General features: G+C 46.5%; 1 protein-coding gene across 19 annotated transcripts in view; it reads right to left on the bottom strand.

Annotated features, from left to right (window-relative positions):
* LOC143297381 (RNA-binding motif, single-stranded-interacting protein 2-like) overlaps nt 1-22,444 on the bottom strand; it is a 251,484-nt gene that overhangs the window by 68,087 nt on the left and 160,953 nt on the right. The window contains exon 1 of one of the 19 annotated variants that reach the window (XM_076609836.1): nt 9,272-9,851. The exons of the other annotated variants lie outside the window; for them this stretch is intronic. Within the exon in view, the coding sequence (XP_076465951.1) occupies nt 9,272-9,301 (30 nt within the window). The 5' untranslated portion in view covers nt 9,302-9,851. Of the gene's footprint in view, nt 1-9,271; nt 9,852-22,444 lie in introns of those variants that run through there. 19 annotated transcript variants of the gene reach the window in all.

The following is a 22,444-nucleotide window of genomic DNA, read 5'->3' as shown; positions in this document are numbered from 1 at the left end:
CAACAGGTGGTGCGCAAAATACCACATTTGGTGGTGCGGACCGGAGCGGCACAGTACATGAGAGAGAGACCCGCCCCCTTGTCACGTTCCTGTCAGCGCAGGCACACATGGCGGCCAGGCCTATCTTTCAACCGCACGTGACACACATCCCCGACATCCACACTCATAACTGACGCCAGTTACTACGTAACGGGGCAGTCATTAACGATGGGACTTTGAGGTACACGGCCATCCAGTGGTGTAACAAGTCACGAGCCCCATCCATCACAGCCCACTTATGGCTGACCACACCACAATGTATCATACCGGCCACACTGCTGCATCGTGCTATATCCTCTATGTCAAGATTACACGTGCACGTTAAACACCTCCACTTGATGTCAAACACCTCCACTTGATGTCATTCAAAAAACGTGCACAATGTCAAAACTCAATTTGGTGGTACTTTGATGGTATCTATAGGGACAGAACAGGTTCGCCTTCCATGTAAAAATACCTAGCATTCCTTTGGGAGAGGGGTAGGCATGGAGAACGGGGAAAGAGAAAGGATAAGTCATTCGGATGAGACGAGAAACCGAGGTCCCGTGTGCAGCATGTCGCTTAGCACACGTAAAAGAACCTACGGCAACAAAAGGGTTGTTCCTGGCAAAATTCTGTAGAAAAGTCCACTTCGATAGGAAAAACAAATAAAACTACACACAGGGAAAAAAAAAATGTGTGGCGCTGGGGAGAGCAGCCCGAATTTCACACAGAGAAATCTGTTGTGATAAAAAAGAGAAATACGAATACAAAATATGAATACGATAAGAGGAGAGGGAGAGACAGGTTTGGGTGGGTGGAGATAAATCACTGTTTGATAACATGTATTATAAATATGTGTCATCACTTTCTGGCAGTTTAGAAAATAACACTCAAACGTCCCATTTCGTGCCTCTCTTACAGCACTCTCCATGATGTAAATAAGCATGTTGTCATTAAGGTGTCTGTTTAAGGTGTCTATTTTAGGTGTCTATTTAAGGTAGGCGTACACCCCCAGTTGACATGACATCATTTTTTTTTTAACCATTTCATAAAAAAAAAAATCGTTAAACTAGCGGAAGCAAGTTCCACTGATGAGGTTGAGTGCCTCTTCCGTCCCCCCCCCCCCCCCCCCCCCCCCCCGCCCTCCAACTCTCTTGCCTGATAAACATTGTACAACGGCTGCATAGTTTTGTTCTTCACAAGAACAATACACTCGCTCCGGGGCAGCATTTAGCTCAACACCTGCATCAACAAGGCAAATAAACTGTTTGGAAATGCTTCCAAGGGGACCCGTGAAGATGCTGCACAAAGAGACCCTGACAATTCTTTGGCCCCCGGGGTGCAGTTTGTCGACATGCAGCACGCCGTGCACTGGCACAAGTACTGTACAGGTCAGTCCGACACATTCACTGCCACCCCTCTCCAGCAACTGTCTCGATTCCATACTCTCTCTCTCTCTCTCTCTCTCCCACACACACACACACACACACTCACACACACACACTGCCACTCCAGTCCTAAGCATATTATATGCATTAATATTTTAAACATCCACATCAGTAAACTTAATAATAATGAGGGAAGGACAGCCGATCTTTATTGTTTCATGATAATAGTTCTGGCGAAAGCATAAACAACATATCAGAAGTGCGCAAACTACATTCTTTCACTGTTCGTGTTTCTTTACGTGTATCTATGATAAACAGCAGGAACCACATTGCCTTAACGGTAGGCTGAACTGCCGCAGACATTTAAAAAAAAAAAAAATTCTTCCTTTTCTTTTTCTTTTTTTAACAAGTGAGCGGTACTTACTGCCATTCCTGCAGAGACGTTAAAAGCTTTCGGAATGTTTTCAGGTACGTGGTTCACGTCCTCCGGAACACCCCCACCGGAACGGGCCACCTTCAGTCCCCCCTCCCCTCAACCTCCATAAGAAAAACACCTCTCTGTTCAATCACGCGTGCTCGTGTCAGGGTAGGAAGGTAGGAATTAGGGGAGGGGGGGAAAGTGGGCTAATCTCCGCAACAAATAAATCTGGCTGTCCCTAAACAGTAGCACAAACGGTGGCCGCAGTCTGTTCTGGGGACCTGGGAGAGTAGGAGTGGTGATGAGGATGGGGGAGGGGTGGGGTGGGGCGCGGATTACGCGCACTTGGACAAGGGGCGGCCATGGCATTAAGTCACAACGCCGAGAAGCCAAGACGCTAGCACAACCCTTTCTTAAACACCCAGCCTCTCCCCTCTCCCTTCATACTTTGCCCAAGCTATATGACGAAGGAATCAACTTCCTAAGCGCATGTATTCAAGTCAGGACTTCTTTTAACTAGTTCAAGCCTGTCAAGTGCCACCTTCTACCATATCCATGTTTCTAGTGCGGAAGAAGGAAACAAAAAAAGCTAGTGCTGTACGCTCAGGCTTAAAGTAATGTAAATTCGGGTATTTCTAGCAGCTGATATGTTGTGAACGATCCTGCTTGTGTCGGGGGTATCTGGATGAAACTGCGTGTACGATTCTTTTCTTTCGACGCAAATGAAAGAAACATTGACACTTGTCCGACTGGTGAACAGCTTTCGTCTAAATGAAGATTTTGTTCAATCTGAAATAAAAATACTGAGAAATCGGGACACAGCAGGAAGGAAACTACTTTGTTTTTCAACTAATATTTCTTGTAATTCTTCTGCGTTCTTGTGTGTGTGTGTGTGTGTAATAATCACTAACTGCTTTACTGTTATTGCTTCATTTCTTAAACTTAAATGTATCTGCATATTTTCTCATCATCAAAGTCTGTCTTGTTATTCATGTTTTACTGCAGACATGCAATTTGTCTTTAAAGGAAAACGTACATGAATAGATCTGTGCCTGCTGACATGAACTTTGAATTTTTAGTTTTCAGCTCCTATGTTGACAAAAGTAACAATGTTAAAAATTCTCTTTTCCGAGAAGGACTGAAATAAACCACGACTTGGTGTCCTGCCAGCGCGCTGTTGATGTGAAGATGATGTCATGTTCCTTAAAAATGTATAGATTTGAATCCTCTCACGTCCTGATAACTCCACCCTCCATCAACATGGGTGACGAGGAAGCTCGTGCTGTTTGGCTTTGTGGCCGCACTGGGGGGGGGGGGGCTGGTTTGACAGGGTGTTCTGTTTGGGGCCAGTTGGCCCTCAACTTCTTTCTTTCTTTGTTTACTTAAATATATACGAAAGCTCTCCGATTTCATATTCGCACGTGCGTTCTCTTCCTATTTTCTTCTCCTCTGCATATATAGATTGCAATGCAGAGGACCACACGTTGTTTCGACTAGACGGTTGACTGCCAGTCGACATGGTCACGCCAGCCAACAATGCTCTCAGTTCGGAGCATGAGGCTGTACCTGTCATGAGAAACACCGCTCTCTTCTCTCTCTCTCTCTCTGAATGGTCAGTAAGATACCATCTTCTCCGCCATTCATAAAGGCCTTCAGGTGCTTGCTATCACGCCAGATGTGGAGGACCTGATAAGGTCACCTGCTTGCGTCTCGTTCAGTGACAAAAGGTCTCCAACCCCTATCTTCCACAAACAGTTCAAATAACTGGGACGTACAGTGTCTTGCCATTGGCCCACAACGTATAGATGTGTGTACTGTCTGATCAGGAGACGAGACAAAAACGCGTTATTTTTATTTTTATTTTTTATTTTTTAGCCTCCCTTTTTATCATTGTTTTTCATCACATGACCCACAATACGACGTAGTCACGTGACCTGACATACAAACACTCTGATGTTTCGAAATATGGCGTGGAACATTGGGTTGTTTAGGTGAAGCCTAATTCACACAGAGCAAGGTGTTTCTGGACATAGTCTGATTTTTCGTTAGCTTGTTTTCTTCTTTGTACTTCCATTCCTTTCCCCACCCACATATATCTATATATAATAATTTTGGCTGACCAAGAGCGTTTTTTGCGGGTAAGCCATTAACCTGCAATCTAAACGTGATACAAATATTTCTCAGAGATCTGAACGCGACACTGCTTCATTTTCTGGCGCGTTTGTTGCATGGCAGTGTGTACCTGCTGTGTTGTTGAATGTCAGTGTGTACCTGCTGTGTTGTGCATGTCAGTGTGTACCTGCTGTGTTGTTGCATGTCAGTGTGTACCTGCTGTGTTGTGCATGTCAGTGTGTACCTGCTGTGTTGTGCATGTCAGTGTGTACCTGCTGTGTTGTGCATGTCAGTGTGTACCTGCTGTGTTGTTGCATGTCAGTGTGTACCTGCTGTGTTGTGCTGGTCAGTGTGTACCTGCTGTGTTGTGCTGGTCAGTGTGTACCTGCTGTGTTGTTGCATGTCAGTGTGTACCTGCTGTGTTGTGCATGTCAGTGTGTACCTGCTGTGTTGTGCTGGTCAGTGTGTACCTGCTGTGTTGTTGCATGTCAGTGTGTACCTGCTGTGTTGTGCTGGTCAGTGTGTACCTGCTGTGTTGTTGCATGTCAGTGTGTACCTGCTGTGTTGTGCATGTCAGTGTGTACCTGCTGTGTTGTGCATGTCAGTGTGTACCTGCTGTGTTGTTGCATGTCAGTGTGTACCTGCTGTGTTGTGCATGTCAGTGTGTACCTGCTGTGTTGTTGCATGTCAGTGTGTACCTGCTGTGTTGTTGCATGTCAGTGTGTACCTGCTGTGTTGTGCATGTTAGTGTGTACCTGCTGTGTTGTGCTGGTCAGTGTGTACCTGCTGTGTTGTGCTGGTCAGTGTGTACCTTTTGTGTTGTTGCATGTCAGTGTGTACCTGCTGTGTTGTGCATGTTAGTGTGTACCTGCTGTGTTGTGCTGGTCAGTGTGTACCTGCTGTGTTGTTGCATGTCAGTGTGTACCTGCTGTGTTGTTGCATGTCAGTGTGTACCTGCTGTGTTGTTGCATGTTAGTGTGTACCTGCTGTGTTGTTGCATGTCAGTGTGTACCTGCTGTGTTGTTGCATGTCAGTGTGTACCTGCTGTGTTGTGCTGGTCAGTGTGTACCTGCTGTGTTGTGCTGGTCAGTGTGTACCTTTTGTGTTGTTGAATGTCAGTGTGTACCTGCTGTGTTGTGCATGTTAGTGTGTACCTGCTGTGTTGTGCTGGTCAGTGTGTACCTGCTGTGTTGTGCATGTCAGTGTGTACCTGCTGTGTTGTGCATGTCAGTGTGTACCTTTTGTGTTGTTGCATGTCAGTGTGTACCTGCTGTGTTGTGCATGTCAGTGTGTACCTTTTGTGTTGTTGCATGTCAGTGTGTATCTGCTGTGTTGTGCTGGTTAGTGGGCAATGCCCACAGGCGTCGATAGGCCCGGTCATACTGACCTGACGTCTGACAGGCGCCTGTGGTGATTTGTGTCAAGGGACGGTCACTCCGCCTTTACAAAGGCCACTGAAACTTTATCGACTGACCGTGTACTAATCTCTCTCTCTCTCTGTGCGCGCGCACGTGTGTGTGTGTGTGTGTGTGTGTGTTAGCGTGCAGGAGATTTATACAGTATGTATTTCTCTCTCTGTGTGTGTGAGGGAGGAGGGGTGTGTGTGTGCGTGAGTGCGTGTGTGTGGGCGGGGGAGGGGAGGGGGAATGGGGGGTGGCGGTGGGAGGACGGGGGTCCCTCCCTGCCTCTCCTCTGTCCCTGTCGTTCCTTTAACACCGGTGTGGTTTCTGTGACATTTCGTGGGCCAAGGGGAGAAAGGTGGACGGTGATTAGAAGAAAATACCACTGAGCCTTGGCCCCCAAGCTGTTGAAAGCTGTCCAACCTTTCTGTGCATTTTCTGAAGGTCTCCACACCTTCCCTGACATTCTCGTCTTCTCTTCACTCTTGACCGATTCTTGGGTCATACACACACACGCACAACAGTGCGCGCACGCAAATCTTGTCGTCAAGGGTCCCGTTTCTCCACTCCTTGCTCAAAGATGGGACTGATTTGTTTTCCGGATTCAGCTAGCTACAGTCCGTAACCCCGTTTGTTGGCATCATCCAAAATCATTATTTGCAGTTTCCATTTTCAAAGAGTACAATGCTATCAAAATTTCATTTCAGGAAGCGCTTCAAATCATTTCTGCCAATGTAAGAAGCACTGAAAGTCCTGAAGGAAGTAATGTCACTAAAGGAAACCATGGGGAGAAAAAAAAGCTGTCGCGAAAGCTTGAGAGAAAATCACATTTGATAGAGCTGATCATTCTGACTGGTTGGGAACTGTGTGATAACCAGTCGAAAAACAAACAAACAAACAACAACAACAAAACCTGACATAGCGCACCAGACACTGTAGTATATCGTGGAAATACAAAAGCCACTGACCACCCTTTACTACAAAAGCACAGACGAAACAGCGAAGTGGCATTAATTTTTGAATGAAAGGTTATGCGAGATCCACTGAACACGACAAAACTGTGCCATCTATTTCACACAGATCGACAGCCTGCATATGGTTCACATATCTCTTTATCACTGTCCGATAGACAGCACCTATTTCTGAAATCCTGGGACAGCGTGCACAGCTGTACTCAACACGATTTGGGTATCTAGATATATATGTGACACAACTGTTACTGTGCGAGTTCAACATTGTTTCCTTGCTGTCCGATCGCTTAAAACGGATTTGAAAAATGTAAAAGCCACTCATACCTCTTCCGCGCGCACGCACACACACACAGACGCAGACAGACAGACAGACAGACAGACACACACACACACACACACACACACACACACACCCCGCATAAAATTGTAAGGTATGGTTGTGAACAGATGCACAACTGCACATGCGTGTCTGCACGCTGCACATTTTGAGACTTTTGCATAAATTCAAATGCAACATTTTGAGAAAAGCATGTTTGCCTGGATGGGACAAAAATCACGACATAACCTTTTTGTCGATAATTAGTCTGACTTGAGCTGCCCGGGACTGACGTTCAATGTTACTCTTTTCTTGACCAGATGTCAGAGAGTGGACTGACGTTCAATGTTACTCTTTTCTTGACCAGATGTCAGAGAGTGGACTGACGTTCAATGTTACTCTTTTCTTGACCAGATGTCAGAGAGTGGACTGACAAGAAGGGAGTGTGTGTAGGGGTGGGTGGGAGGTGGAGGTGGTGGTGACAGCCAGGGGGAGGGAAGGCCTGGGGATCAGGCGCGGTCCCTGTGTCTGCCCCCTGTGAAGGCTTCTCGCCCCCTTTCAAGTCTGCCTTTCATTCCTGGCATACTACGGGCCTGATAAACCCCACTGGGTCATTCGCACATTCCCCCTCGCCTTCTTTTTCTTTCAGTTTGTTTAGTTTTTAAATCACAGAGACGGTGTGATGTGTGTGTGTGTGTGTGTGGTAGGGATGGTTGGGACGCGCGCGAACGTGCGTGTGTGCGTGCATTTGTGTTTGTGACGGCGCGAGTGTGCGTGCGTTCCTGCATGCGCATTCTAAACACACACACACATACTCGCATTATCCCACCACACAACCACAAAACCTCCTACTTTCTCCCCTCCCACGCCCCCACCCCGCCCCACTCCACCCTCTCTCCCACACTGACAACGACAATTCGCGGCCATCATCAATTGGGTGGACACTGAGGGCCTCGTCTGGTCGACCCCAGAGAAAAAAAAAGAAAAGGTGAGGAAGGGGAAAGGTGGGGCGGTGGGGGAGAAAAGGGGACACAAGGCAGAAGCCTGTAAAGGGGTGGATACCCATGTACACTATCCACCCTGTCCCGTGCCGACAGAAGCCGCCAAGGCGAGCACAAACACCAACACCAGGGAAGGAACACGAGCAACAAAAAGCAACAGAAAGCCCACAAGCACAAAACAAACCCTGGCGCTGGTGACGAACAAGAGCCCTGTTGTAAAAGGATTCTGTGTGTGTGTGTGTGTGTGTGTGTGTGTGTGTGTGTGTGTGTGTGTGTGTGTGTGTGTGTGTGTGTGTGCGCGCGCGCGCGCGCGCGCGCGCCCGCCCGAGTAAAATAAATGATAAAGGAAAACAAACAGTCTGAGGCAACCCTGGAATTTGTGATTGCAGTTCCTCCTTGTCTACACACATAAACAATTGAAAACAAAGACGAAGAAGAAAACCGCTTTGTAAAAAACAAAAAACAAAACAAAACCAAAGAAACAAACAAACAAACAAACAAAAAAACAAAACAAAAACCCTCTCCATTCGTAATAAACGATACAAACAGAACCAGGATGTAACTAGTTGGAAAGAGTGGGGGAAGGGGAGGGGAGATATGGGTGGGGAATAATGGCAAAAGAGAGAGAGAGAGAGGGGGAGGGAGAGAGAGAGAGAGAGAGAGAGAGAGAGAGAGAGAGAGAGAGAGAGAGAGATCGTTTTACGATTAACATGTTATTCTCATTTTTGTACGTATTGTAATTCACACCTCTTTTACGCATGAACATTGTTATGTTCTTCCAAGCAAAACTGCGCACTGATTTCTAATCATCGAAATCTTTCACGTGATATTTTCTTCTTAAACGGTAAACAAAAAGTTTAACATGTCAAAATAACTTAAACTGTAAACAATTATTTATAAGTCAAACCTTAATGAGATTAAATTAAACATACAGAATCTTTCAGAAAATGGTTCAGAATTGGTTGGTGTTATTGGTCTGTTTTCTTTTTTCATTCAAAGATGTCCTTTTACATGAATAACAGCTGAAACGGGAACCTACAAGTTCAATGTTAACACACCCATACATGGACACGCACACGCACGCACACTCAATGTGGGAGGGGGTGTAAGAAAGAGAGAAAGCAAATGCTGAACAAGTATGTAGATACCTTCCTACAGAAAAGACGTCCGGTTTGATTCACTCAATCGCGAAAGATTCGTCCAAATGCCACAGTTAATTACCCCCAGTGACCAAGGTGATCCAACCACAGAATTGTTTTGTACTTCGCCGACTTGTAAAGCTGCATCATTTCAACGTGCACAATTCATAAGTAAGGATAAAAGGAGAATACACTGCAATCTGGTGTGCAAAACATCACAAACAAAACAGGCGACACTGGGAGATCGACCCTTGTCTCCCCTCACACCACAAAACAATGTCATTTTCACGAGTTTCTTTTGAAAACAGGAACAGGGGAAAACAGCATATGGATGAGTAATAACAGCCCCAAACTGGATTTCATACTTCATAACTTCTGTTCATTAATTCTTATTACATTTTGGTGTTATCATCAATGGCTAAGTGGGTCGGGTGGATGGAGACATTTTGAGAACAAGAAAGTAAACGGTACAAAACACAGCGAGAATGTCAAAACGTGGCCTTACATGAGTGTCCAGGGTCCAGAGAGCAGACATTGCCAGCAGGTGGGATGGGCCGGCGGACGACGTGGGATGGCCCTGTAGTGAACGCCTTAACACCGGCACAACACAAACCCTCAGGGAATCACCCTGACGCCACAGGAGAGGAAAAAAGTGGACGGCGAAGTGAGCAGGTAAACAGGCCGGAGTGCTTGGGATGTGGCTTCAAAACTGCCTCGATGGTCCGATACACACTGTTGTTCAGCTGCTCTTTCCCGACCCCTATCTGCGTGCGAGTGTGTGTCCAGTTACATGGGCCGCCACTGCAACAAGTCCTGTCGTTCCGATCTTGTGGAAAACGAACGACACTAACGGATTTCGCTGGGCCGAATGTGTGTGTGCGTGTGTACGTAGCTACAGCGTTGTTGAGATATGACCCTCTCTCAGTCTCTCTGCTGCGCTCTCTTCTTTGCTGGGCCTGGTGTGATCGTCAAACCAAGTGGAGTGGGTTAGAAGTAGTGAACTACTTTTGCTGTGTGTTCGCTTTCACTCAGGTATGTGTGTCTACAAGCTGGCCCGTGATACGGCTGGCTGTTTTACCTACTACGACACAGGGGACCCACACACACCAGTAAGCCACCGAACAGGGGAAGGGGAGGGGTGAGGGGCGAACGGAACGAGCGACAGAGAAAAAAAAGCCAGAGCAAACGTAGGGACGAACGTGTAGGGTGGGGGTGGGGGTGGCGGTAGTGGTGAAAGGCTGAAGAGAGGAAAAGGGTGTGGGTGAGGAGGGGTGGGGGCAGGGAGAGTTATGAGTGAAGGTAGACAAGTCCTCAAGCCCCTCGCTGTGCAGGACCTACATAGATCAGAGTCGTCAAGCGGGATTGGACCCCGCCCCCTATCTGCCTCACTCCGCCACCATTCACTCATCGCCAACGGACACGCCATCTGAGCTGTAAACTGCTCCGTTTTGCAAGCTGCACTGCATTACAGTTCCCAAACCTGCAGGCAGCCGACAGTTTTCGTCGTAACGAGGACATCCCCCAAACTTCTCGTTACCATGGACACAAGAAAGGTGCCAAAAAAGAGGTCAGAACGACAGGTGTTTCGCCAGACAACACACCGTCTCCTGTTTCGCCCGCCCCCTCCCCCTTCCCTCCCCCCACTCCCGGCCTTCTCGCTGTCGCTATGTGGGCCCTGTCGTAGCATGAAATTCCTTTCGCGCCCCCGCCCACCCTCCCCCTTCCTTGCGTTTACCTATTGTCCCTGGATTGCTATCTCCCTGTCCCCCCAGCCCCGCGCTTTGGAGTCCGGTGACATCGTTTTGATATACACCAGCTACAACTACTGCTCTTGCTATTGCCCAACTTCTTTTTCCACCACCCTCCTGCTTTTTTTCTGAATCGGGAGGTGGGGGGGTTGGGGAGGGTGGGGGGAGGCGGAGGTATCAGGTTTATTCTGCCATTCCCTAAATGTCTGTGCTGGGCCACATTATGTGGGCTTCATTTATTCCGCGCCCTGTGCCTTCACACACGCTATCAACTATATGTGAGTATTACACCTTTGCGAAAGGTCTCCATTAATAATTTTCTCGGGGTCGAGAGAGAGAGAGTGAGAGAGAGAGGTGAATACAAAGCAGAAACGACATACACAATTAGCACCCACCGAAACAAGCACGCCATCTGGCGCACAATGTTGATTGACGTCGTACGCCTCAACTTTGCGATAGGGAAATGGCAATGGTGACGGATCGAAATCGATACAAGCAACTGATGGCGTGCTTTGTTTTATTAGTACCGCATCAGAAACGGTGGTGTGGGTGATACTGTGAAAACCAATTTTCGAAAAGTGGCATGTCACTAAAACATCATTAGTCAATGTCACTTGCTCACGTTTCAGCTCCTACACCCACCCCCCCTCCCGGTCACCCACCCCATTGTTGTCATATTTTCAGTTAGTATCATGTATAGTTGCGCCATCAGCCAGAGACTGTGACCACGACAGAATATGGTTAGGAATTCTGGGAGTGGCCACACCCTTCACCAGTCCATAGACACTGATATCTATGGGAGTTCTAGTGTCTATGACCTGTCCCAATCAAAATTTTCTTCAGCCCCGCCCCCTCCCCTTCCGCGACCTCCCACATCCACCCGGTCCAGTTCCCACATCCACCCGGTCCAGTTCCAACATCCACCCCGTCCAGTTCCCACTCCTGTTCATTGGAGTTTGCTACGTTGACAGTGACAATTGTCAGCTGACAGTCTTTCAAAGGATCCACAAAGCAACGCCACAAAACATTCCCGGCCCGTGTGAGAGGTTCTTTTTATATATCTCTGTCCCCCCCCTCCACCCCCCAATCCGCTCCCACCACCCCCGCCCTTTTTTTTCCTTTTTTGTCTGTGTCTTCTTCGTTTCATTTTTTTTTTAAATACAAAATAAAATTTCGTCCTCCCCTTACCATCAGCACATTTCAGGTCCTCCCTCTCCACCTTTTTGCCGACTACCTTTTTTCTTGTCACCCGCTGACTTCCTCAATCTTGGTCCGGCCCCCAGCTTTGAAGGCAGTTATTTTGCCCTGTCACAAAGTGGGAAAGGGCTAACCTCTTTCTCCATCTTGCCTCGAGTGCTTTGCCGCGGACACGCCCATAGCACACGTGTCATCAGGACCATGAAACGTTGACATGATAATCATTTTTAACCATGACCGCTTTCTTAAACAAAAGATTTGCATGCACAGGCACACTCACACAGACACTCAGACACACACACACACACACACACACATATATATATAAATATATATATACACATACATACATACATACATACATACATACATACAGAGAGATAAATAAATGTTTTACTGGTGGGTCTGATAGCTTTCTTACACCACGCCCTAATAACAATTAAAATGAATAAACAAAGAAATTTTAAAAAAAGCAACATATATATAGGTAAATACATTAAATGAGAGAGAGAAACAAAGAGTGAGTGAGAGAGAGAGAGAGAGAGAGAGAGAGAGAGAGAGAGAGAGAGAGAAGGGGGCATACAACTGGCTCTCTCCCCGGGAGAGAAGTCAGATAATCCCCAGTTCCTTATACATTAATGTGGTCCTCCAATTTCCACCGCCCTTTATATATATATATATATATATTATTTTTTTTTTTTTTTTTTTACTTTGTTATGATTGTTCCTCTTCTTATTTGTTTTTGATTTGTTTTAATGTATCTCTGTAGTCTTGACTTGTTTTAATGTATCTCTGTAGTCTTGATTTGTTTTAATGTATCTCTGTAATCTTGATTTGTTTTATAATGTATCTCTGTAATCTTTATTTTGATAACGGGAGAGTTGTTTACATATTTACTTGCACGTCTCTTTTTCCACTATCTTGTTGTCCTGTGATTGTTATTATAATTATTACTATCATCATCATTATCATTATTACTATGAGTAGTAGTAGTAGTAGTATTTCTTAAGCATCACACACACACACAAACACACACACACACACACACACACACACACACACACACACACACAGCAGCAGCAGCAGCAGCAGACGGAAGACAGCAGACAGCACTGGTCCGCAGCAGAGGGTGGAGAGGAGGGATGGCGGAAGGAGGGTGATGAAGCAAAAATCAGAAGTCTATCGAGCGACGAACATCAAGGCAGTCGACTACCTATCACACTTCTATCAGTGTGCTCCTGGCCCGGAGCTTATGTTCTGCGTTGTCGGCGACCGCGCTTCGCATGAGAGCACAGAAAGTAGGACTGTCACACACACACACACACACACACACACACACACACACATATATATATATATATATCTTCACACACACACAAGCATGCACAGACACTCACATACACAGACAGACACACCCGTTCTATACGTTCAGCGCAGCACGGCGGTATGGCGGTGGTGGAGGTAAAAATAGTCGATAGTGTCCACCGCTTTCAATCACGTTTGTCATAACACTGATCATGGCGGCAATCAAAGCCCCCTATATCCGCAGGTAACTCATCACTCAACAACGGACTGTCCTGCCCGCTCTCTCCCCTCCCCCTCACACCCCAAACCCCATCCCACTCACCACTACCTTGATTTGGTTTTCAACAATGTTGCCAACATACACAGCAATCACGCCCTCTTTTGTGTCATTTTGGTTTTTCTCGTTTTCACTTTTGTTGGGTTGGTGCATTTTCTTTCTTTTCCCTTTTTGTTTTAAGTACCACAGAAAACTCCACACACACACACACACACACACACCTTTCTCCTTGTACACTGAACATGTCCAACGACACGTGTCACCACTCAGACTGAAATGAATTCTCCACATTTTCAACCTTTTACGCAACCGGTACTGTCTGGTACTGTGAAACAAAGAAGTGTGACTGTGACAATCCCAGACAAGATAAACAGCTGGTGTTCAATGTTTGTTCTGCAAACGTACACCTGTCATTAGTCCGCAGCTGTCAGACAGACCTACACTGGCAGCTGTTCCAACTAAAGTACGAACACTCTATGTAAGGATCTTTAAACACCTCCCAGGAGGTATTCGTGGACTTTCGTTTTGTTCTTCAAGTCAAATGGCTGTATTAGCTTTTTTTTGTTCAGACGACCTGGCAGTCTACAACGGCAGAAACTGTAAAATATGTATGGAACGTAGACCCAGAATGGGGAAAAAACTACAACGACGACGATTCTGAACAAAATTGTGATGCTACAAATGATGCTCTATTCTAGCACAACTAAAACGATTACGATGCTCTATTCTAGCACAACTAAAACGATTACGATGCTCTATTCTGGCACAACTAAAACGATTACGATGCAAACGATTACGATGCTCTATTCTGGCACAACTAAAACGATTACGATGCTCTATTCTGGCACAACTAAAACGATTACGATGCTCTATTCTGGCACAACTAAAACGATTACGATGCTCTATTCTGGCACAACTAAAACGATTACGATGCTCTATTCTGGCACAACTAAAACGATCACTTTGACAATTCTGTTCAAACTTGGATGTTGATGACCTTTTCGAGGCCCCCCTTCCCTTCAGTAACTATGGATGTCACAGCATCTCCAACTGTTTCCGAACCGATAGCACTGCATCAAGCTGAGATGCAATCGACGAGGTTTTTAAACAACCTGACCTAAACAACATCATGCTCAACTGGTAAAAATCCCAAAATTTATAAGAAAAGATAGAAGATGTGGAAAGATGTTCCTTTTTACGAGCAAGACATGTTCACTTTTGTGTTATCAGTTGCCATCTGGTTCATAGATATCCCTCTGTACGTGTGTGTGTGTGTGTGTGTTCACCCATTTTGAAACACATTATGCGGGAAAATAAATGCAAGAAAGTGCTCTGTGGGGATAACATATAATTCGCGTGGAACCGTCCGGACTTAGGTGTATCATCTCTACGCAGTATACAAAGTGCCTACGATCTGCCTCCCAGATGGCCCTTGTGCTCGGCCTGACGGTACCCACAATGAGTTGAGTGAAGGCACCGTACACAGGCCTGGACATGCCTGAAGAAGACCGGCCGCATTCCACAGGGCGGGAGGAACCCAGACTGTGCCTTGGCGCGCTCCCTGTTGACACAGCCCGACGCCACTGACTGGCAACTGGAGAGGCTGAACCACTCCACTGTAGTGTTTATCAAACGGCACTGATCGGCAAACACACATTCTCACTACAGGAGAGAGAAAAAGCCCGCACGACCACGTTCTATCTGTGTTAAAAAACAAAAAAAAACAAAAAAAAAACAAAACAAACAAACAAAAAAACTACACCATTGTATACTAAACATCGTTAACCTATTGTTGCTCTCTCTCTCTCTCTCTCTCTCTCTCTCTCTCTCTCTCTCTCTCTGTCTGTCCTTCCACCCCCACCATCCCTCCACGAATTATGCACTTTGAATTATTGAGAAAACTGGGGCTGTCCCTACGCCTTCCACTGACGCGACAAGAGACATACATACTGCGCAGAACATAACAGAGTATCCCTGTCAACAGACTGAAGGGGGTGGAGGTTGGTGGTGAGTGGAGGCAATACTGTATGATAGGGCGTAAAAGCAGTGAGAAAAGTGGGGCTGTCCTGTAGCTTTCCATTGACGCGACAAGACACACACACTGCATGGTTTCTCTTCTTTCCTTGTGCTATCAACCATATTCTGCTTTTCCTGAACTAAGGAGCTGAAAGCCTGTCCTTAGCTGATCAAATCGTCCTCCTTGTTTACAGTTGACATATACAACCATGGCGTTCAGTCATTTGGTTCCAGCGCTGAAAGTTATCACCACAGGTGCAAAATGCGATTAGACAATATGAACAGATGAAAAAAATAAAATGAAATAAAACCTGCTCACCACAAAAATCCTAACCGCGATGAGGACCGGGACATGGGGTGGGAAGGAGCACAGAGAAAGAAAGACAGACCAGCAGAGAAGAAATAGGGATCCACTAATCCCCTGAAACGCACACCGACTATAGCAGAAAGAAACGTGAAGCCGGTTGCATACAGGAAGTCGGTCGTGGACAAAAGTGTCCTCTTTCTGACCGGAAGGTGCCACTTGTCAGGTTATCCCTGCCTGCTGTTGGCAGCGGGGACTTGCGGTGGTGCAAAACTCCGTGTCCCACCACTGGCCGTGTAACCTACCACCCGTCATTCCACCCCCCGTCTCTTCAGTCTCAGGCACGAGAAGGAAACGCCAACAGACTTGTGAGGGACAGCTGGGCAAAGAGAGGGGGGCGGGGGGGTATTGTGGAGAGAGAGAGAGAGAGAGAGAGAGAGAGAGATTTTGGGTAGGTGGGGGAGGGATGTGTTATCTGCTTCTGGTCATTCCTTGACTCCCTGGTGCAAATGGATGAAATAAATCAAAGTAGAATCCTTACCAATCGCCCTCAGCAGACATCAGTTGATGCCGGCTGAGAACTGACCTCAACTGTCCTAACAAGTGAGGAAAGATTGATGGTGTAGCTCACCTGATAACTCCACCTCAGGACAACAGTTCCCTCATATACAGGACATAATACACTTCCCTCTCTTCCGCGGATGCTTTGAAAACGACCCTGTGACCTTGTATCAAACCGTTCAAGCAAGCGACCTTGGTCAGTCTTAATACAACTTAAGTTTGAAAAGTGTCATGTAATAACTTCGATAATACATAAAAATGTAAAAACAAAACAAAACCGGATCACAAAAAAAAACTTTCAATGTTTTCTTTTTTTGTGGCAGTTTGGAATTCTGCATTCAATGAGGAGGACTAATCTGAAGTCGTCAGCGAATAAATCAACAATAAGAATAATAACAACAACGACGTACATTTGTATAGCCCCCTTTCCCTCTAAGAGGTCAGGGCGCTTCACAAAAAAAGGTAAAGTTACAACTTACATGAACCTCTCATGACCACTCTCTCTTCCGCTCCCCCACCCCCTCCCCACTCCTTCACTCGTTCTTCTTACATACATATCTACAGTGTGACGTGGCTGGCAGGGGCGGGGCTGAAGAAGCAGGTAACAGAGCGCTAACAGACAGCTGTTGAAAAGACGACATTTTAGTGCCGAGTGGAAAGTAGAGACGGAGTCATCAACTGATGAAAATTAACATGACGTGGAAGCTTGCTCCAGATATGAGGAGCTGCAAAGAGGACAGAAAGTTCACCACAGGTTCTTGCATGGACATGAGGAATTTTCAGAAGGTAACAGTCATAGAAAGAGTGGGGAGTTCTGGATAGTGTATAGGCTTTAATAAAGTGAGGAAGGAAGGTCTAGTGGACGGGGAAGAGAAAACAGACACACAACTTTGTATTTAATTCTCGCCTCAACACACACACACACACACACACACACACACACACACACACACCAGTTGAGAAGAAATTACAATAGAGATGGAGGATCAAAGCAGACATTGTCATAGAAGAAATAGGGGAGGGGTCTCGGGAAAAAGGAATGGGGGTATATATGTTGTTGCTGGAAGTAACTCTAAACAGCAATGGCGAGGCAGCAGGATAAACAAGAATACCTCGACGTTGATGATAGCGACGATGAAGATGGCCACCAAACATGTCCATCTACAGCTACATTCGTCTGCCTTGGCACTTTCTCCTGTTTTCCCTCTCTTCCAAGAGAGAGGTCTGTTGTATATGTCGCAAGGCTCAAATCCCAGCAGACTCAGTATAGGGTCAGACTCTAAGCTACGACAACCATTTAAGATGCTCAACCTCTTGTGTGCGTATATATATATATATATATATATATATATGGTTTAAATATTCTTTAATTGTTCAACAGTACACATGATTACAATGCAAAGAAAAAAGAGTGTCAAGAAGCTTAAAGCTTATACTATGCTCACAACGTTGATTCAATTTTAACATGACGGCTGATGTACCAATAACATTCATAAACAGTAATTAATAAAATAATGAAATAAAACAAATAAACAAATAAATACATAATATAGTAAAATAATGCTAATATCAATATTAACATGAGATTATATATATATATATATATATCTGTGTGTGTGTGTGTGTGTGTGTGCATGTGTGTGATGTGCGTGTGACGTGTAGTAGCAGTAGTACTATTTGACGACATGCGAGTGTGTGTGTGTGTGTGTGTGTCTTGTCTGTGGGTTTCTGTGTGAGTGTGACTGATGTGCGTGTGGCGTGTAGTAGTAGTACTACTACTACTAATACCTGACGACGTGTGCACGCTCGCGCTCCAGACCCATGTTTGTTTTCATTTAAAACTGCAACTTCCGTGCGTGTTGTAGAAACACTGTGTGCCGAGGTCGTTATTATTCACTGCCTGCCATTTCCCCTCCCACCCCCACCCCTCTCCCAGTTTTTGTGCCCCCTCCCCAAATATCACATGGGCTGCTCCCCATTTCCGTCTGACAAAACCACACGCCTCCACGTCACAACTATCTCCCACCCCTCCTCCTCCTCCCTCTACACTCTCCTCTGCCTCCTCTTCCTGCCTACCCCAACACACACACACACACACACTGAGACACACCATTGGCCATGCAGGACTGGAGAAGCCCCCAAAAGTGCAGCAGCCGCGGTCCGCCTGACTGCTCCATCGATCTGCTCCATGGGGCTGCATAAATCTCCCCCACACCAAAAAACACTCCGCCTCCCCGCCCCCACCACCACCACTCCCACACACCCCTTTCAGTCTCCAAACTCCTCCCACACCCCCACTTCAGCTCCCCCCCCCCTTCCCCGTTCCCCTAGCGTGCGCCAGGTGAGGCAGAAGGGAGGAGAGGAAGGAGGGAGGGGTGGTGGCTGAGGGAGCGGTGACTGGGAAGGAGGAGGGAGGAAGGAAGGGTAGGGTGTCTGGACGGATAGGGTGGGGGTGGGTAGAAAATATCAGTCGTGCAAATATGGAGAGAGACTGGGTAGGGTGTGTGTGAGTGGGGATGATGAGATGGGAGAGACAGAGACAGAGAGAGAGAGGGGGATATAAAGTCGGGCGAAAGAAGGAGGGAGAGGTGGGGTGGGGGTTGGGGGGCTGGCCCCATTTACCTGGACAACACGCGGCGATTGCATTAACTGCTGAGATGTGTGTGTGTGTGTGTGTGTGTGTGTGTGTGTGTGTGTGTGTGTGCGTGCGTGCGTGCGTGCGTGCGCGCGCGTGTGTGCGCACGTTGAGCGTGCGCGCTTGTGTTGATGGTGTGGGAGGGAGGAGCAGCTGGAAAGGAGAAACGGGGGAGGTGAAGAGGGGGGTGAAGAGGGGAGAGGGGAGGTAGGTGACGGGGAGAAAGGAGGGGGGGGGGAGCACGCACCATTCAGCACACGTGATGCGGAAGTACTGGTAGTGAGGGGGTGTGGAGAAGTGCGGGGAAGGGGAGACCAGTGTGTGTGGAGATGGGGAACATCGGCGATGGGGTGGGTGGGGTACCCTGACCATTCTAGGTCAGGGGAGACAATTTGCAGCATGTATCGTTCAGTTAACCAAAGTGGACAAGCTGTTTGTTTCAGAAAGTCTGCATCACCATTCTCTGAAAACAATATCTGGATTTTTTTCTCTCCACTAACCTAACCAAGTTATAAGTCACACTGCTATAGGAACCATCCTCTATCACCCCACGCCACGCCCCCCTGATTACTGTTAGATACAAACACCGAAATACAGGAATTCACTGTTTCTTTTGCTACCATATGCCATCAACTGAGTTGTTGAAAACATCTGACTCTCTCTTTTCTCCAGTGCCTGGACATTCATATGCTTGGCGAATGTGCTGGGAATTAGCCGGATCAGATCTGACGAGGGTGCGATTTAGCATCACATCCCCGACACAATTCGCCCCCCACCCCTGCTCCCCACCCCCTTATGTGCACACAGCTCTACCTACATAACAGCTGTGTTGATGCCACTCGGCACGAGGTGGATAACCCACAAAGCGGGTCACAACTTGTATGGAACACGCTTCGCGGGAGAACCACGGAAAGCTTTCCCCTGTACAGCATACCGCCATCATTTCTGTTGACTATAATAAACCTGTTGGTCGCAAAATGCTCTTTGTTGGAATAACTGTGACTTGATATAGCATTTTAAACAGCACTCACACACACACACACACACACACACACACACACACACACACACACACACACACACACAACACGAACGTACGCGAGCACACACACATGCGGACGCTTTCCACCTTCTGTCTCAAACCTTGCTTCTCTTCACCCCGCCCACACACACATACACACAAAAACGCGTTCACACACACAAGCACTCCAACAACTGCTTTTGATATGAAGCCACTGATTCCTTCGGTACGTGTGGATGATGTACATCATAAGCAAGCATGAAAAGAAAGAATGGATCTATATACATAACTGAGTTAATCAGCTGGTGCGTAACCTCTGAATCTGCACATCAGTGGGCGTTACCACAATATCATTCAACTCAAGCCACTTCTGATGAATATGCATGAAAAACTGATGCGCATCATGCCTTGTCTATCTATTTATGTTTTGTTCTTACCAATTTGTTTATGTCTGTGGAATAACACATTATCTATTTCATCTACTCCTTTAATTCTAGTCACTACGTTGAACTAGTATTTCATAAAACACACTCCACACTTTCTCTCACTCACTCACTTTGCCTTTGTCATCCAATATTCAATAACACTGACACTACACTTTCTAGCTCTTGATGAATGTGGATGTGTGTGCGGGAGCGTGCATGCATTGTGTGTTTACATGTACTCGAGCGAGTAGCTAGCAATTTACTTCACAACGAAGAAACAAATTAACAAAGAAAAAAAAACACAAGTTCCAGGAGAAGAAAAATCGCTATTATCTTTTTGATCAAATCTGTAGCACACATGGCATGATACAGACAGACATGTACCCGGTGACCGACAGATTCCTAACAGTAATGCCAGAATGTGAGCAACGAACCCCCATGGAGTTTCCAATGCATTCTGCTTAGCACTGGCTGGCGACTTGTGCAGCCATCGTTCTGTTTTTCCTGTCAAACTGGCAACAAGTCTGGTGATGCAGCGACAGGTGAGGTGCCAAAATAGATGAAGCGCCTCCGTGTAACCTTCTGAGAGCAGCAGCATAAAAAGTTTTCAAACGCGGTGTCTTTGATTGAGGTTTTTACGGCACCCCCTCTCCCTCCCTGCACACACACACACACACACACACACACAAACGCGGACAACACAAGACGAAGACTATGAGACTTATGAAAAAAGATACTGTATATGTCAATCCCTGGCTTTCTGTCAGCTCCACTTTCCACCCAACCCCCTGCCCTCTCCCATCACCATCAGGACATCCGACAACCGAGGCGTCTGACCACCAGGAGAAATCTGCAGGCTGAACCTGATGCACACCTCTTAGGCAAAGTCATCAGCCCCGTCCTGGTCCCCCATTTGGCGCTGTCCTGGGGGATCATCTTCCCTCTCTCCTCGGGGTCTCCTGGTTTTTGCAGACCCTGTTGATGTAAAGCAGGACAGGCACTGCCAGCCACTGGAACGTGATGTCTGCGGGAAGCCCAAATCTAAGCCCCGTTTTCTTCACTGACTGGAGCCCCTCCCTCTGTACAACTTCACACACCACTGACGGTGTCGGCTTTCCACAGAGGCTGCACATGTTTGAGGCAGATAAGCGTTTTAAGACTTCTTCACCTGTAATTATACTTGTGTGTGTAACGGAGAGGGAGGGTGAGTCGGTAAAGGGGGCTCTGGCAGACTGGGTAAGAAGCACACACACACACACACACACACACACACATACATACACACACCAGACACACAGAGAGAGAGAGAGAGAGAGAGAGAGCAGTGGAGACGGACGTAGTACAATACGTCGTAAAACTGCCAACACACTTCAGAGGCCGACAAAGAACCACGTGCAAGTCGTGTGTGTGACCTTCTTTCTTTTCCAGCGTCAAGCAAGTGTGTGCAACTCCCCTACATACCAAGGTTTTATCAAATAATTAATAATACAATAATGAAACAGTTTACATCCTGTTGTGGAAAACAGTCATGCACTGTTCAGAAAAAAAAGAATCTCAATTATTAAGATACAAGTTTACATTCATCATTCATTTCTTCCATTTGCTGTGTGTTCGTTCAAAACATTGTGAATAGCACATTATGGATCCAGTTACTTCAGGACGTGTTTCTCTCTCTCTCTCTCTCTCTCTCTCTAGCAGTTTAGGATATGTACTTCAACCTATCTTTCTCTTTTTCCCTTCCTCACTCCCTCACACACGCACGCACACACACATACACACACACGCACGCACATATACACACCTACATTCAGTGACTATTATTTTTATTTTTGAAAATTTACTTCCACCTCATTACCCCATTCATTCCGGATAATTCAAAACATTTTCTATTACATTAATGAATCCTACATTACAACTGTAATTACAACAGTTCTTCTGTCAATCTATCAATCAATCAATCAATCTACCTGTCTGTCTGTATAAATGTCTGTCTGTCTGTCTATCGACACACACACGCGCGCGCGCAACTGGAACCAACAACACACGTTCATTTCCTTCCCGTTCCCCAGAAATGAGCCATCTCCCCTCGTTCTCTGTTCAACGCACAGTCTGATCATGACGATAGACTGCCGTCTATCTCCAATCTTGGGTCAGTGAGTGTCTGTTTCCGCGTGGAGGTCCTAGTCCAG

Source organism: Babylonia areolata, chromosome 2 (genome assembly GCF_041734735.1).
Source record: "Babylonia areolata isolate BAREFJ2019XMU chromosome 2, ASM4173473v1, whole genome shotgun sequence".
Taxonomy (NCBI): Eukaryota; Metazoa; Mollusca; class Gastropoda; order Neogastropoda; family Buccinidae; genus Babylonia; species Babylonia areolata.
This window is presented reverse-complemented; position numbering and strand designations above follow the sequence as displayed.